The sequence below is a fragment of the Apteryx mantelli genome, chromosome 15 (assembly GCF_036417845.1).
Source record: "Apteryx mantelli isolate bAptMan1 chromosome 15, bAptMan1.hap1, whole genome shotgun sequence".
Taxonomy (NCBI): Eukaryota; Metazoa; Chordata; class Aves; order Apterygiformes; family Apterygidae; genus Apteryx; species Apteryx mantelli.
Window position 1 is genome coordinate 22,008,091 of NC_089992.1, and position 13,202 is coordinate 22,021,292.

At 37.1% G+C, this 13,202-nt stretch overlaps 1 protein-coding gene and 1 long non-coding RNA gene across 4 annotated transcripts in view; one reads left to right on the forward strand and one right to left on the reverse strand.

Moving 5' to 3' along the window:
- LOC136993409 (uncharacterized) lies at positions 1 to 9,232 on the forward strand. Of its 2 annotated transcripts, XR_010885691.1 has the most exons (4): positions 1 to 3,104; positions 5,752 to 5,901; positions 8,409 to 8,566; positions 9,001 to 9,232. It is a non-coding gene; the product is annotated as an uncharacterized lncRNA (long non-coding RNA). The 2 variants fall into 2 exon arrangements; XR_010885690.1 differs by lacking the exon at positions 9,001 to 9,232 and having other exon boundaries at positions 8,409 to 8,692.
- The window catches only part of NRG4 (neuregulin 4), a 59,377-nt gene continuing 50,843 nt past the window's right edge, over positions 4,669 to 13,202 (reverse strand). For both annotated transcript variants that reach the window (XM_013957233.2, XM_013957234.2), the window contains exons 4-6: positions 10,633 to 10,782; positions 4,885 to 4,964; positions 4,669 to 4,770 (exon numbers count right to left, since the gene is read on the reverse strand). In XM_013957233.2, the coding sequence (XP_013812687.1) occupies positions 4,754 to 4,770; positions 4,885 to 4,964; positions 10,633 to 10,782 (247 nt within the window). In that variant the 3' untranslated portion in view covers positions 4,669 to 4,753. The remainder of the gene's footprint in view (positions 4,771 to 4,884; positions 4,965 to 10,632; positions 10,783 to 13,202) is intronic.

A 13,202-nucleotide genomic window follows, 5' to 3' on the forward strand; every position in this document is an offset into this window, starting at 1 on the left:
ACAACAGAGATCTGCGTAACTGAGCCCTGTTAAAAATTCCACCACTGGATGCTCAGCTACATTTTTTAATTCCATCATTTGCGTGTACAAAACCTGTGGTGAAAATACCAGTACTTCTGTTGAGAGGATAACTTGAGAACAGTCTGGTTTTAGGTACACTGAAAAAGAGAGTTCAAACGCTACACAAACCGACACAGAGGTGCACTTACAAGTGTTAGAAATCATTTTCTGTTTTAATTTTGGGGATGAAACCAGCAATATCTTGATGTTATTTCAGGTTCCACATTTGCAAGGTCCATTTATACAGCCTTAGATAGCTATAGAAATAATTCTTGCTGAAAGTCTTTTTGGAGTATCAGTCCCAAACACGGAACAGAGCTGCAACCTGCCTACATTAAGTATTTGTATTTGGTACTTTGCTATTGAGAAACTGCTCTCGCTTACATTAAATATAGACTGTATTGAACAGGTTACAATCACAAGAAAAGCAAGAACAGGCATCCTTTGGATAAACACAAGCAGGTAATGTTACATACAATAACAAAGAACAGGTTTTTTTCCACCATCTTTTTGGCATCCATTTTTTCAAAATGTGGGAAATATAGCAGAACTTGCTTGAAAAAAAAGCACCCTTTTCACTAATCTTAACAAAAAACTTCCACATAATTTATGTCTAAATTCTTTTGATTATTCAATATTATTCGAGATACAGTAATGTTCTAGCTCTGCAGTTAAACATATAAGTGTCAATAAAATGTATTAGATCTGAGAGGAATATGATGAACATGCATCCTGGTCATCTAAATAACACAGCTAGAGAATTACAACACAATTTAGTGTCGTTCCCCCCCCCAATGACACAGATTTTTACTAATATTCCTGGATTTGAATATGGTCCCAGTACAAGCAAAACTCTCACCCAAATTAATCTACAGTCTTTCCAGTTTGTATCTGAAGTAGCTTCATGTCATGTAAATCTGAAGGATGCCAAATACCACGATTTTGTTTTGGGGCTGTTTGTTTGTTTTTAATGTAGAAGAGTTGGTTGGCCCATGCACATGTGTAACCACCCCTGGCAAAGGCCCTCGCTGTGCAGCTGCCTCTCCTGGGTACACACCTCCTGATACAGAATTTGCTGAGAACATGACAGGAATTTTTATCCTTTTAGATACGCTCACTGCTTTCCCTTTCTGCCTGAACTTTGATCAGTTCTGGTAGCTCCTACCGTAAGAACACCCTTACAGCAGAACGTAATGACACTGGCACAATTTCCATGGGGATAACATCTCTCTCCTCCATTTCTTCTCTGCTTTCCATTTGTAAATAAATGAGTCATACTATTAAAGCCCCTCTGCTGCTCCTTATCAATGAAGGGCCGTAAGAAGGAAGATGTGTTTCAGCGCAGTAAATTGTGAAGGAGCAGCACAACACTGAAGGCACCTTTGGAACGGGAAGCGCTACCAAGCAGACTTCCCTTTGGTCTTCCCCCTTAACACTGAATGACATAAATCAAAAGAACATGCAGCACAGAAATAGCCTCTTGTTTTCTTTCAACAGCTATTTCTCCTTTCATTGTACTTTGCCCCTAGTGTTCACTTGCACCACTAATGAAAAAAATTATATACTGACAATATATAAGCAACCTCTGATTTAGGTCTATAAAGAGTTTTCCTCTTTTGTTTTGTGACCAATCTAAAAGTTTCTCTTACACATTAAGAAGAAACCTTTACTGTGAGATTCTGGAAGGAAAGCATGACCCTCAGGTATAAAAGAATTTTTGCCATAATACTGTAATAAACTGTTTAATCATATTAATGGAGGTTGCTAATTATTTAGGTGTATACAGTCTCACAGTATATGCCCATTTGACCATTCACTTCCTCCCATCTTTTCGACTGGTGGAAGGATAGTTTCAAAGATGCTAAGATCTGATATGTTTCATGAAAACAGGAGTCAAGTAAAGAGAGACCTTTTTAGTGCTCTCCGCACATATGCATAACACGTTCTCAGACTCCAGTGACTCCAACCACAAGATCTGATCCATGGGGAAACTATGTTTCCTTAGCTTTATTGCTCACAGAACTACTTGCTTAATTTTGTAAGCAAGCATTGCTAGGTGGCTTTGTACAATTTTATTACATTAGCTTTAATGTTGTTGGCTATCCTGTACTTTCTGTGGCATTTGGCCAACTTAAAATGAATTTGTAGCTTAATCTCATTTTGACCTGAAAGACAAATTCACAAGGCTTGTGAATTGGAATAATTTATTTTAGAAGATGAAATGTTCACAAATGCAATGGATTTGAAGGAATCGGAATCATTAATAGGATTTCATTCAAAGATAGGATTGTTTCATAAATTGACTTGTTTGCATTTAAACCATGTTTTGGTTTAATCAGTCTGAATTTTTGTACAAATTCTTTCCTGGATAATGCAGACAAGTCCTGGATAATGCAAACAAGATTGGTAGCAGTGAATAACTATTCCACATCTGTCTGGAAAGCTGAGAGGGTTCTAAGAGTTTATGGAGTACAAATTCAGTCCATTTATTTCTTGCATCTTCTATTAAGATTTCCTTCCTAAATTTCCATTTAAGATGACTACAAGCCTTTTCCTTCTTCAGTGAAAGTACTGTTCTGAACTTTACCATTATTAAGTCTGAATGGCCCATGCTCAATAACATCTGGAAGTTATCTAACAGCAATCTTCCCTGATTATTTGCCTCTGAAGCTATGCACAGTATTTTAGGTAACATTGATTCTAATGTAGCTGTCAATACCACTGCACATCTCCTAAGCTCTATATTTAACAGTGGCACATCCCTATGTGATGAAAAAATCACTTTTATATTTTCTAGCCTTTAAAACAATATTATCAGCTTCCTTCAGAGTATCTGTTAAAAGTCTGAAGTTCAGAAAATAACATATAAGATCAGTTAATTTGGGGCAAAAGTGATCTTTCAAAGCTTTGCAGAACTTAATCGAGAACTTGTCTGGATCAGGTCCTCCCCCTGAGAGTGGGATTGATTTGATGTCCTCAGAGTCTCTCTGCAGATGTTCAGCTTTAACTTGGACCGTAGCTTCTCTGGCATGAGTCCTCAGGAGGTAACGAATTTCTCTGTTTTGTTTTCTAGTACCTATTACTGTATGGTTTGCTCTTTCACTTCTTAGCTTATATGCTGTAACAGTATGTCCTTTCTTCTCTGTCTTCCTGTGCTCTTGTCTACACTGATTTAAAATACACACTATTTTTCCTGGTACTAGAGCATGTAGTTGGCACCCCAGGAATACAAGCTTATTCGAATTTTTCTTTGAACCTGTATGTGTAAAAAACTGCATTTTTTTTCTTTCAGAAATAAGAAATCTGCATTCTGCATTTTTCCTCCTTTCAATTCCTGAAGTTTTCTCGATTAACTTTCTTTTCAGTACAACCCTATAAATCCCACACAGTGAGCTGGCAGGTGATATGTCATTATGGAAACGTATTTGTTTTTTGCTATTCTCAACCTCCAGCACTAGAAATGAATTGGAAAAAAAAATGTTCAGCTCATATTTGCTATGCCTCTGACTACCCCACCAGTTTCTTTGTGTCATCAAGACAGAAGGAGAGACAGACCATGTCATTCCACCTCTCTTTGCCTGAGTAAGAGAATCCTGTAAGGATGCAGACAGTAATATATAATATATTAGTGTGATTAGCAAATGGTTATGTAAATAAAACAAATGAATCTTCAGAGAGCGTGTCACTTGTCCAGCCAAGACATCTGGCTGGATAATATTTTGTTTCAGGAATGGACCTGGTGTTTCCTTACTTCCATGATATGAACTATCATCAACTGTAAAATTTAAGGCCAGGTTTAAATCTCTCTGAGTAGTGAGATTTTCAGAAGATATTGGCAAGGCAAAAATAAAACCATCAAGGAAGGTGCCTTGCTTAATATTAGGGACATGTACCAAACAAAGAGTAAATACTCTGCCCAGTAAATCTCTTGTAACCATTATGAGCCTCTCATCTTAACATTTTCTTTTAATTTGAATTAAAATCTTGCGCCAGAAAGCTGGCCAATACACTAATAGTGGTACCTCACCCTCATGTTGTCTTACTATTAAAAAAAAAAAAAGCAATATTAGCTGGAGAGAGGTACTTTTTTTCTCTACATTTGGTAAGTGTATCTGAAACAATCCAAATCACGGGCATTTATACCAAGGATAAATTTTGAAAATACTGAATCAAGACAGTCTCAACTCTTCTGGGGTGATCCTGCAAAAAAGGGCAATCCTATCAGAAATTCTTATCATTAGCTCATGCTACTTACATTGTAAAAAACCCCTATGATTATCTCATATTCCCTACGCAGTGAAAAAAAAAATTATTTCATATTTTCCATTCAGTAAAAAAACAAAATCATCTCACATTTCTATCTGTGCATTGTTGAAAAAGAAATCAAAAATCAGATGTGATCACTTCTTTACAAATAGTATGAGATACACTTGTCATGGAAAATCTCAAAAAATTCAAACATATGTTATAGTGATTTCTGTATAATTTGATATGCCTTTAAAAATTCATGGAAACTCTAATAAATGCAACTATTTTTCTTTATGTTTTAGTTGCAGTCTTCTCCAGCACATCAGTAAGCCTCCTATTTTAGTCTACTTTCTTCTCTCATCATGCTTACCATACCCTCTACACCAGTAATATAATTATGGTTGCTCTGCATGTTGTTCTCCCATCATTCCTCTGCTTTATTGCTTTATTCTATTATTATTTCTGAAAAATAAATAAAACACATGCTTTTAATTAGGAAAAAAAAAATAAAGGATTTACCACTTCCTCTCCTGCCTTCTTTGCAGAGTCCAGGCATTTAATTTTAAATGTACTCACTGTTGCAGCCATTGCTGCTTGTAGTCTCAACCAGGTTGGCACTGCACTCTGATGAACTCCTCCGTGGAATGGAAGCTCTCCTGACCATAAGAAACAAAAAAGAGAGACAACAGGGAGAAAAAAAATACACAGAGTGAAAAAAGATTTCAGAGTGTTTCAGAGAAGATACACATTAGCTTAATGATGCTTCCACTGAAAAAAAAAGCAACACAGATCTTCTGCAGTTACATTTGAATTAATACTCAACATTTCTGAGAAGCGTGTAGTTGAGGGAGAACAACAGGGATCAGAGGCAGGAACAGGACTCAGAACTACATAGCTTCTCTCTTGGAGTTAATGTTCCTGTTCCAGTCTGATTTCTCAGCTCTTTATTATGTAATTAGTAGATAGAAAAAAATTCTTTAATTTATCATTAACCCTCTTATATTTGGAAAAGAAAAGGTCAATAATGTGATGTTTTCTGCACTTTCTCCAGGAGAAACAGCTCTTTTAAATAGAGCTGATCTCTTCCCTTCTCTTTCCCTCTTTCTTTTAATAGTAATTAGACATCTGCTGTCCTGAGAAGAGCCATGAGCTATTTCTCCTTTCCGTCCAGTTTGTGTCCTGTGGTGACATAAACTCCTCCACAAAGTCTGTTGTCTTGGATAGCTCAAACGGCTTTATTCCTAGACCCCGTTGTTTTGGCTGGCTGAGTTCCTGTTCATCGCATATAAACTTATCTCGCAAGTAATTTGCCCTTTCAACATGGACTTATAATAAATTACAGAAATGAATTACAGATGTATTGTAGTTTTCCCCAGGGCTTTCTCCACCCCTCTAAACTGTGCACTTCACATTCAGGCCTCTCTCTATTTTTTTTTCTTCCAGTAACCCTTGCACAGTCTTCTGGAGAAAGAACACCAGATGGACCTGTACTGGCACGTGAATTGCTTGTAGCGAAATCTGCCATTTGTTACCTCAGTAACAATGTAATAGCAGGGATTTTGAAAACGTTCCTGTTTTCCCCAGGACACAACAGTAAGCTTTATTAGTGCCATTTGTTGGGGGGCAGGGGGGGAAGGTGTGTTGTGTTTTTGTATGTTCCAATATAGAGAGCAACTCGATCTGGATTTGTGTGCGAAATGGGGAGAAAGGAGTACAGGGACTTCTCTACCTCCATGCACTCTGCTCTGCTAACATGCTATGCAGCTTCTGGGCCTGAAGATGCAATGCACCACACTCCAATCCAAGACATTTTTTTCATTGTTAAGTATGAAATCACTCTCATAAAACCAATTCTCTGATTTAAAAGGTTACCAGGGTATGCTTTCATACTGCAAATATTTGACTATCTTCTCTAAAATACCATTTCTGTCATGATACCATATTTTCTTGTGAATCCCAGTAGTTAGTAATAGTAATAGTTTAATGTGCTCAGCTTTTAGATGAATGCGGGAAACAGAACTGAACATGCTCTTCAAAGACTGGGCATCCCTCTTTGACAGAGAAGAGACTTTTACTGCCTACGAAGCAGTACATTCCTGGAGAGAGCTTGATAAAGTAACATAGGCAGCCAAAGTACCAAATTGGCTTTTACATTATTTTTGGGTGCAGAGAGCTGTGTTCTTATGAAGATATAAAATCATTTTACAAGACTCATCTTTCTGACGAGACGTAAAAACATAGTCTTTTCTTTGTGAATGTTAGAGATTCCTCATTGTTTTTTCTAAGAGTAAGTAAATAAAAACTGCTCACTACAACCTAAGTAGTTATATTCTGTCTTCCTGAGACTCGCTCAGACAGCTCCACAGTAGCTTTTCCAGAAGTATTTCTAACCACAGCATTTCAGCAGGTCCTAGCAGCAGTGGGAGGTTTAACCCAGACAAGACTTTGGGACTAGCTTGACTTGTAGAATTTAAGTGTGCAGTAAGAAAAAGGCTGCAGCTGTTTAACAGCATAATACCCAGGGCAAATATTTAGGACAGTCAGATTCAGTTCACTGTTTCAAAAACCAGTTTGGATCTCTAAAATGCCACAAGGCAGAATTCTTTCAGAAGGCTCTTCACCCAAAACAGCCAAACTATCTTTAATGGACCTTATTGGCTGAAATAGAATTACCTGAACTTCATCAGCTTCTATTTTAACCCGCTACAGTAAAGAGCAAAATTTGTAAAGCCTTCAGCAGGAGGGAGAATAATTGTATAAAAGTAGAGGTCCAGAATGGTTCAAATTCAATGAAAAGTCCATAGCATTTCACAGTTCGTGACGGAGAGAAAGGACCCCAATTCCCTCTCTCCTGGAAAGGTGACCGAACCAATACCTAAAACATGTTGTACTCTATACAACAGTTTTACCTTTCCCAGTTCTAAGCTGCTTTTTTTCATCACCAGTCTTGGGCCACTTCTAAATTTACTCTTTCTCTCCCCTCCCATTCTCCGCTGTTCCTTTCATTCAGCTCTTCTGTTACTTTCCTCTATCTTTATTTCTCTCTACATTCCACCATTCTCTCCCCCTAGCCATGCCAAATACTGCCTGTTTCTTCATCATCTTTGATTCTCTTTTATTTTCCCTCTCCTTGTAGGTTCTTCTTCCCAAACCGCACCATCCTGATGAATCCTAGTACATAATCAAATACAAAATTAATTCAGCTTAACAGGAGATTGCTGGCAAGCTGAAAAAATACATTCTCGTTTATTTTTATAGAAAATATTTTCATATATGGCTGATAAAAATGTGATGACTTGACTAAATATAAAATGAGAACTGTTTCCAACTGTTTGCCTGCATCTATTCCTATGCAGCCCTTCTCTTTTATAAGCTACTTTCATCACTACTTATGATATAGCTTTAAAAACAGAAGAACAATGAATTCCTTTCACCCCATCTTGGTCTGCTGCATGGGTGTGTTTGTAGGGATCATAAAAATCTTTCACAGATCAACTGCACCCACGCATGCCTGGTCCTGAAATCTGCCACAGAAGCATGCAGCCTGAGAGGGAGAAAACTTTGAAAGGAGGAGGGATACAAGTGATGACAAGGACAAGAAGTTAGAGCATCAATTTCTTAAATTCTAACACAGATTTGATGTATGATTTTAAGGATTCAGTTTCTCTCTACTAAATTGCAACTAATATTTCTTCTTCCTCTGCAACCCTTCAGATTTTATTACCGTTTATACTATAAACACTCTTATTACTGTTTATACTAAAAACACTTTAATCCTCTGCTGAAAGAGCCACAGAAATGCTTACTAATAAACAACAGGGGAAAAAATCCTGTACTTTCTGATTCTGGATAAAGCATAATATTTGTTAATAAAGTGTAATAGTGGAAATTTGATAGCACAATATCTCTCTAATACTTTTAATTTAATAGAGCCTGTCAAAAGGACAAGTCAAGGATGACACAAACTCTCAGCTAACCCTTACAAACCCCAGTTCCAGACCCTTCTAGAATTATATGATGCAGGTGGTAAACCAAATTTGGGGAAACCTAAAAATAATGTTATTAATCACAGCTGCTAACAATTATCCTTGCTTATACAGCACGAGAGATGGAAGTAGATTTAAGAATCCACTTTGCAAATACTCTGATGCGCTGATCACCTCAGTTAAGAGATAAGGATTTTTCAATGGAAAGTGTTTCTTCTACAGACTTTCAAGCAGAAGATAAGCATGCTATGTCAGACTTCTGAAGCTTAAAGGTAAGACAAGATAGTTTTTAGACAGTAATGTTCTGTTCTTTATGACTATACAAATTAATTATTGCATTATGAGATTTCCCAAGTTAGTGTGGTATATAAGCTAGATTCAAGGGTGCCTATGTTAAGATCAAGTTGCTGCCCTTATTTTTCTAGTATAAAGGCTCACTACTTGTTCTCTCAGTTACATAAAGCCTGAGTAAACTGACCTCCTATAAGGAAATAGTTTGAGGTTCACCTTCCAATTGTGCAGTAGAAAACTTGCACAGGCCTGTAACTGCTGTTATTCTAAGCTTCTGTGCGAGGCTCTCTCTCAGTAAAACTCAGGAGACTCTGTCTCTAGCCTTCCCCTAATCTTACTATGCAAGATGAAAGGGATCTTGTAATAAATTACTCTCTTTGTGTTCTCTTCTCTTTGCAATTTTTTTTCTTCTCAGAGACAAGCTTTACCTCTAAAGAAATACAATTGTAAGAGCTTTGTATGAACTCTTTCAATTTAGTTAAAACTGTATTATATTCCAGTAACTTCATAGTAATCTGTAAGTGTTCTCTTGTTAACAACTGTTCTGGGCCGCACGGCTGATAAAACTGGATTGATTAAAAAGACTTTGCAAAGGCTGGGGTATCCTCTATGACAACTTTTTTGAAACAAAATCTTTTTTTATCAGATGTTCTGGCTCTCTTCTAACTGTGTTCAGTTATGGGGGAAAACTGGCATTCAGCTGGTTTCCATGACAGCAGCCAAAGTAAAACCAGACTGGCTATTTCAAAGGTCACTTGTTGAAAGACGCTGATTGGGAACGGTTGAGTTGGCAATGTGGTTATGGGAGGGTGAAGAACAGAGAACTGCAAGAAGCATAGGTTATCAAAACCAAGGAGAAATGCGCTGAGGGAGTGCTCTGAGAGCATAGGAGCTGTCATATGTAACAGGAAGAGGCTGTAAATCTGCAATGGTTAATAATCAGAGGGGCTACCAAGTGGTCTTGCAATGTGTTAACAGTATTATGTGAATATAAACTCCTGCAAAAAGTACTCTAATCCAAAAATAAGACAGGACATAGGAGGCTGACTTGTCTACACAAATGCAGAGAGTAAGTCAAAACAGTAATATTAACAATGTCCTAATGAATTTTGCTTGTTCTCCTTAGGATCTGGCAAGGTTTGAGCTGGGTATCTAAGAGCCTACCAATAACCTTCTGTAAATAAGTGAATGTTCGAGTGTAAACAATATTCTTCTGTAATACTGTACTAAGAGTCTGTTGCAGTTTTCTAACTTCCACTGTTTCAATGGTATAGCTATGCAAGGAAATTCTCCTGGTGGAGATGCTGGGTAATGTAAGCGTACCAATTGCCTGCCTTAAAAAAGCTACAGCAACAAATAGATTAGTTGGTTGTCTTAATCCCAATAACTGTTTACATATTTTCATTTGAAGCCCTAAAATGCTTGCAAAATTGAGCTGTGGCACTTCCTGTCTAGCACTGACATTCTCATGCTCCTGAAAACAGTAGCCTGGATCATCCTGGATACATCAATCAGCCCTTGGATTTCTTATAACTGTTAGTTACTTACATGGGAATTGTTTATGGAATTTGGTTCTTTTTAAAGTCTTTCCTTTCAAACCAGGAGCTATAAAGGAATTGGGAGCTAATGACACTCACATGGTTTGGCTGCCAGTACAATTTCACAAAACAGTTTTTGATTTCTAATCACTCCAGCAATTTGCTTCTACTTCTCCATCCTTAGACTAATGCTTTAAAATGTTAACTCTAAAGCCAGGTATACTGTAAAAATCTCAGAAATGGGTGCGTTAAATTATTTTTATATATATAATTTTTTTTATACAAAGCAACTCTAAGTAGTAGCTTAGAAAAGATATTTAGAAAACTACAAGCCAGGAACTAAAATATTACAGGCAACAAGTTGAGAAATCCACATTAATTATGCTGAATAACCACACAAACCTTATGGATAATTCATTGCATAGTTTTATATTCAAATAATTAGTACATGATTACCAGAAGAAATTTATACTTGATTGAATAGCTTCAGCACTCTGAAGCACTTTTACCTGCAAAGGAAGTAGAATGTTCCAATTGCAAGAACTCCTAGAAGAACAACTGAAGCCAAGAAAACTGCAAACAGGTCACCTTTTGTTTGGGATTTGATGCTGGGCAGCAAAACTTCCTCACAACGGGCTCCTGTGTAATTTTCAATACACCTGGGAAACCAAGGTTTATATGGATTAGACTGTACCTTGTCATCTAATATGAAAAGCATAAGGCTTCTTTTGGTTTTAAGTGGGGAGAGGAGATCTTCTTGTGATGGCATAATTCAAATTTGTATTTGCTTCACAACAAGCTTTCTTATGGAATTTCCACTTGCATCATATTTCTGGAGCAAAGGGCATTGGGCATGTTCCTATTTAACATATAAAAGCATGGATCAGAATATGAAATTAAACTATCTCTCTTCTTAATATAGTCACTGGATTAGCAATGTACATGATGTATTTCACAATTAAATCTGTCTCCTCCATAGGATTTTTAATTAAATCCACCTTTTTGGTGTTAGCTGCCTCATCACACTGGCTCTCATCTCAGACACAGGAGTCATGCTTTCTTTTCCCTCCTTTCCTGTAGCTCTTCACCTTTCCTCATAAAGAGCTAGTACTGTCAGTTATAATAGATCAAGGAAATAGGAATTCATTGACACATGGTGCCCATAAAAACACTTAACAAATTGCAAAGGCAGTTATGCTGGTAGCTTATGTGGTGAAATAACTCATTCCAAAGCATATCATATGCTGGTGAAAGGCCTTGTCTAGACAGACCTAGCTAAAAGGCTTCCCTACTGTGCCCATCTTAGGTATCAAGCTTCTAAAAGCTTCTCCTAAAGGAAGGATTCACACTGCATCAGATGTGGAGGAAGCAAAAATTCCAACTGCATTAAGTATTGTAGGCAGTGGGGAAAAAAATGTCTTGGACACATGTACCTAGTGAGGTGTTTGCATATACTGCTGCATACAGACATACAGCAGCTAAGTCTGCAAGAAGCAACAACAGAAGCTAATAAGAATCCTAGAGTTTCCAGAACAACCTACTGACAAAGCAGTTTGAATCAGCAAACTAAGTTGTTGGTGAGATTCATCCAGTGCAGACTGAAGCAGTGTGTGACTAGTAGCCTGATGTCTATAACTGAATACCAACAGAAGTAAAACCAGAGGCACAAAGCACAATGTGACCATGGTCTAGAGATAAATGTTGATGGTGTGTGTGTGTTTTCTTTAAAAAAAAAAAAAAAAAAAAAAAATTGCTTGTATGATCTGGATTAGCCATTGCCAGAGCTACTCTTGGAGATGAGACTATAAACAATCTACCTAAAGCAATAAGGTACTGTGAAAAATGTTTCCAAGTTTGTAGGTTGAAAGAGAGCCCTCAGGATGAGATGGCATCCTGCTTAAAGACATTCAGATAATGATGCCTAAACTTAGTTTAGGAGTTGAAAGTGAGAGACAAGGAAGATCCGTTACTGCTTGTCATTAAGGGAGGAAGAGGAAAAATAATTACACCAAGAAGGCCTTGTATGTTGAATGTATAGCCTGAGTCAAGCAAAAGGGTTTGTTGTGCATAAGTTAAGCACATCTACAGTGGAAACACTGGATGCATATATCAGTGTTGTCATAGAATGTGGGCTGTTGTTTTACAAAGCTTTCAACTTGGATGTATCTTACAGAGAATGAACTACCTTTTCCCTGAAGGAGATTCTGATTTGCCTTGAGCCCTCTGACAAAGCCAGGTTGTGTAGTAAATTGATTAGTTCTGGTGGCTGCAGTGATGGCCCCAACAGTTCAAGGGCAAACCTTGGAGCATGTGAGAAAATAGGGCCTAAAACTGCGTGTTGTGCTATGTAAAGTCCTCATTAAATGGTAGCTATTAATTGGAATTCAAACTGAGAAATGGAGAAAGCTGCTTTGTATCTTATTTTGAGAATGACTACTGAACAACAAAAGCACCATTTTACGGATGTGATTAGTGAAGGATGTCAATATTGGGGATAAACAGAATAAATAATCACTTTTAATATGAGATCTCATTTCTCTGTACCGAACTTGCAAACACTTCCTCTGTTCCATGTTCTATATTCAGACCTCCTAAGAAGATTTTAAACCAGCAATCTGGTCTTGGACCTGGCTATCTGGGGACAGGGACAGATCATAGACTTTTCTTTCCTGCATACACAAGCATTTGTAACTTATTTTAGCATGGTAGGCAATAATACCATTTAATACCAATATTCACTTAAAGGTCAAAGAGTTTCACATTAAAAATCCACTATCTATCTTGATTGTTCTGTCAAGGAACAAACCATTTAGATACTAATCAAAGTATCAAAATATTTTCTTTGGAACCAGTGTCTTAGACAGATAAAGGATTTTATATGGGGTATAAGAAGTGAAAAGGTATAGAAAGATCTGTCTCTTTCTCTGTTGTACTATTGCATAAATACTGTGTTTTATTTCCATTGCATATATTCAATTGAAGCACATCCATGAAAGAAACAGAATTTGGATTCTTAAGCATAGATACCTGGTGATGATGCTCTTATCTCTATATGGCTAAATTATACTATCCAGTCAAT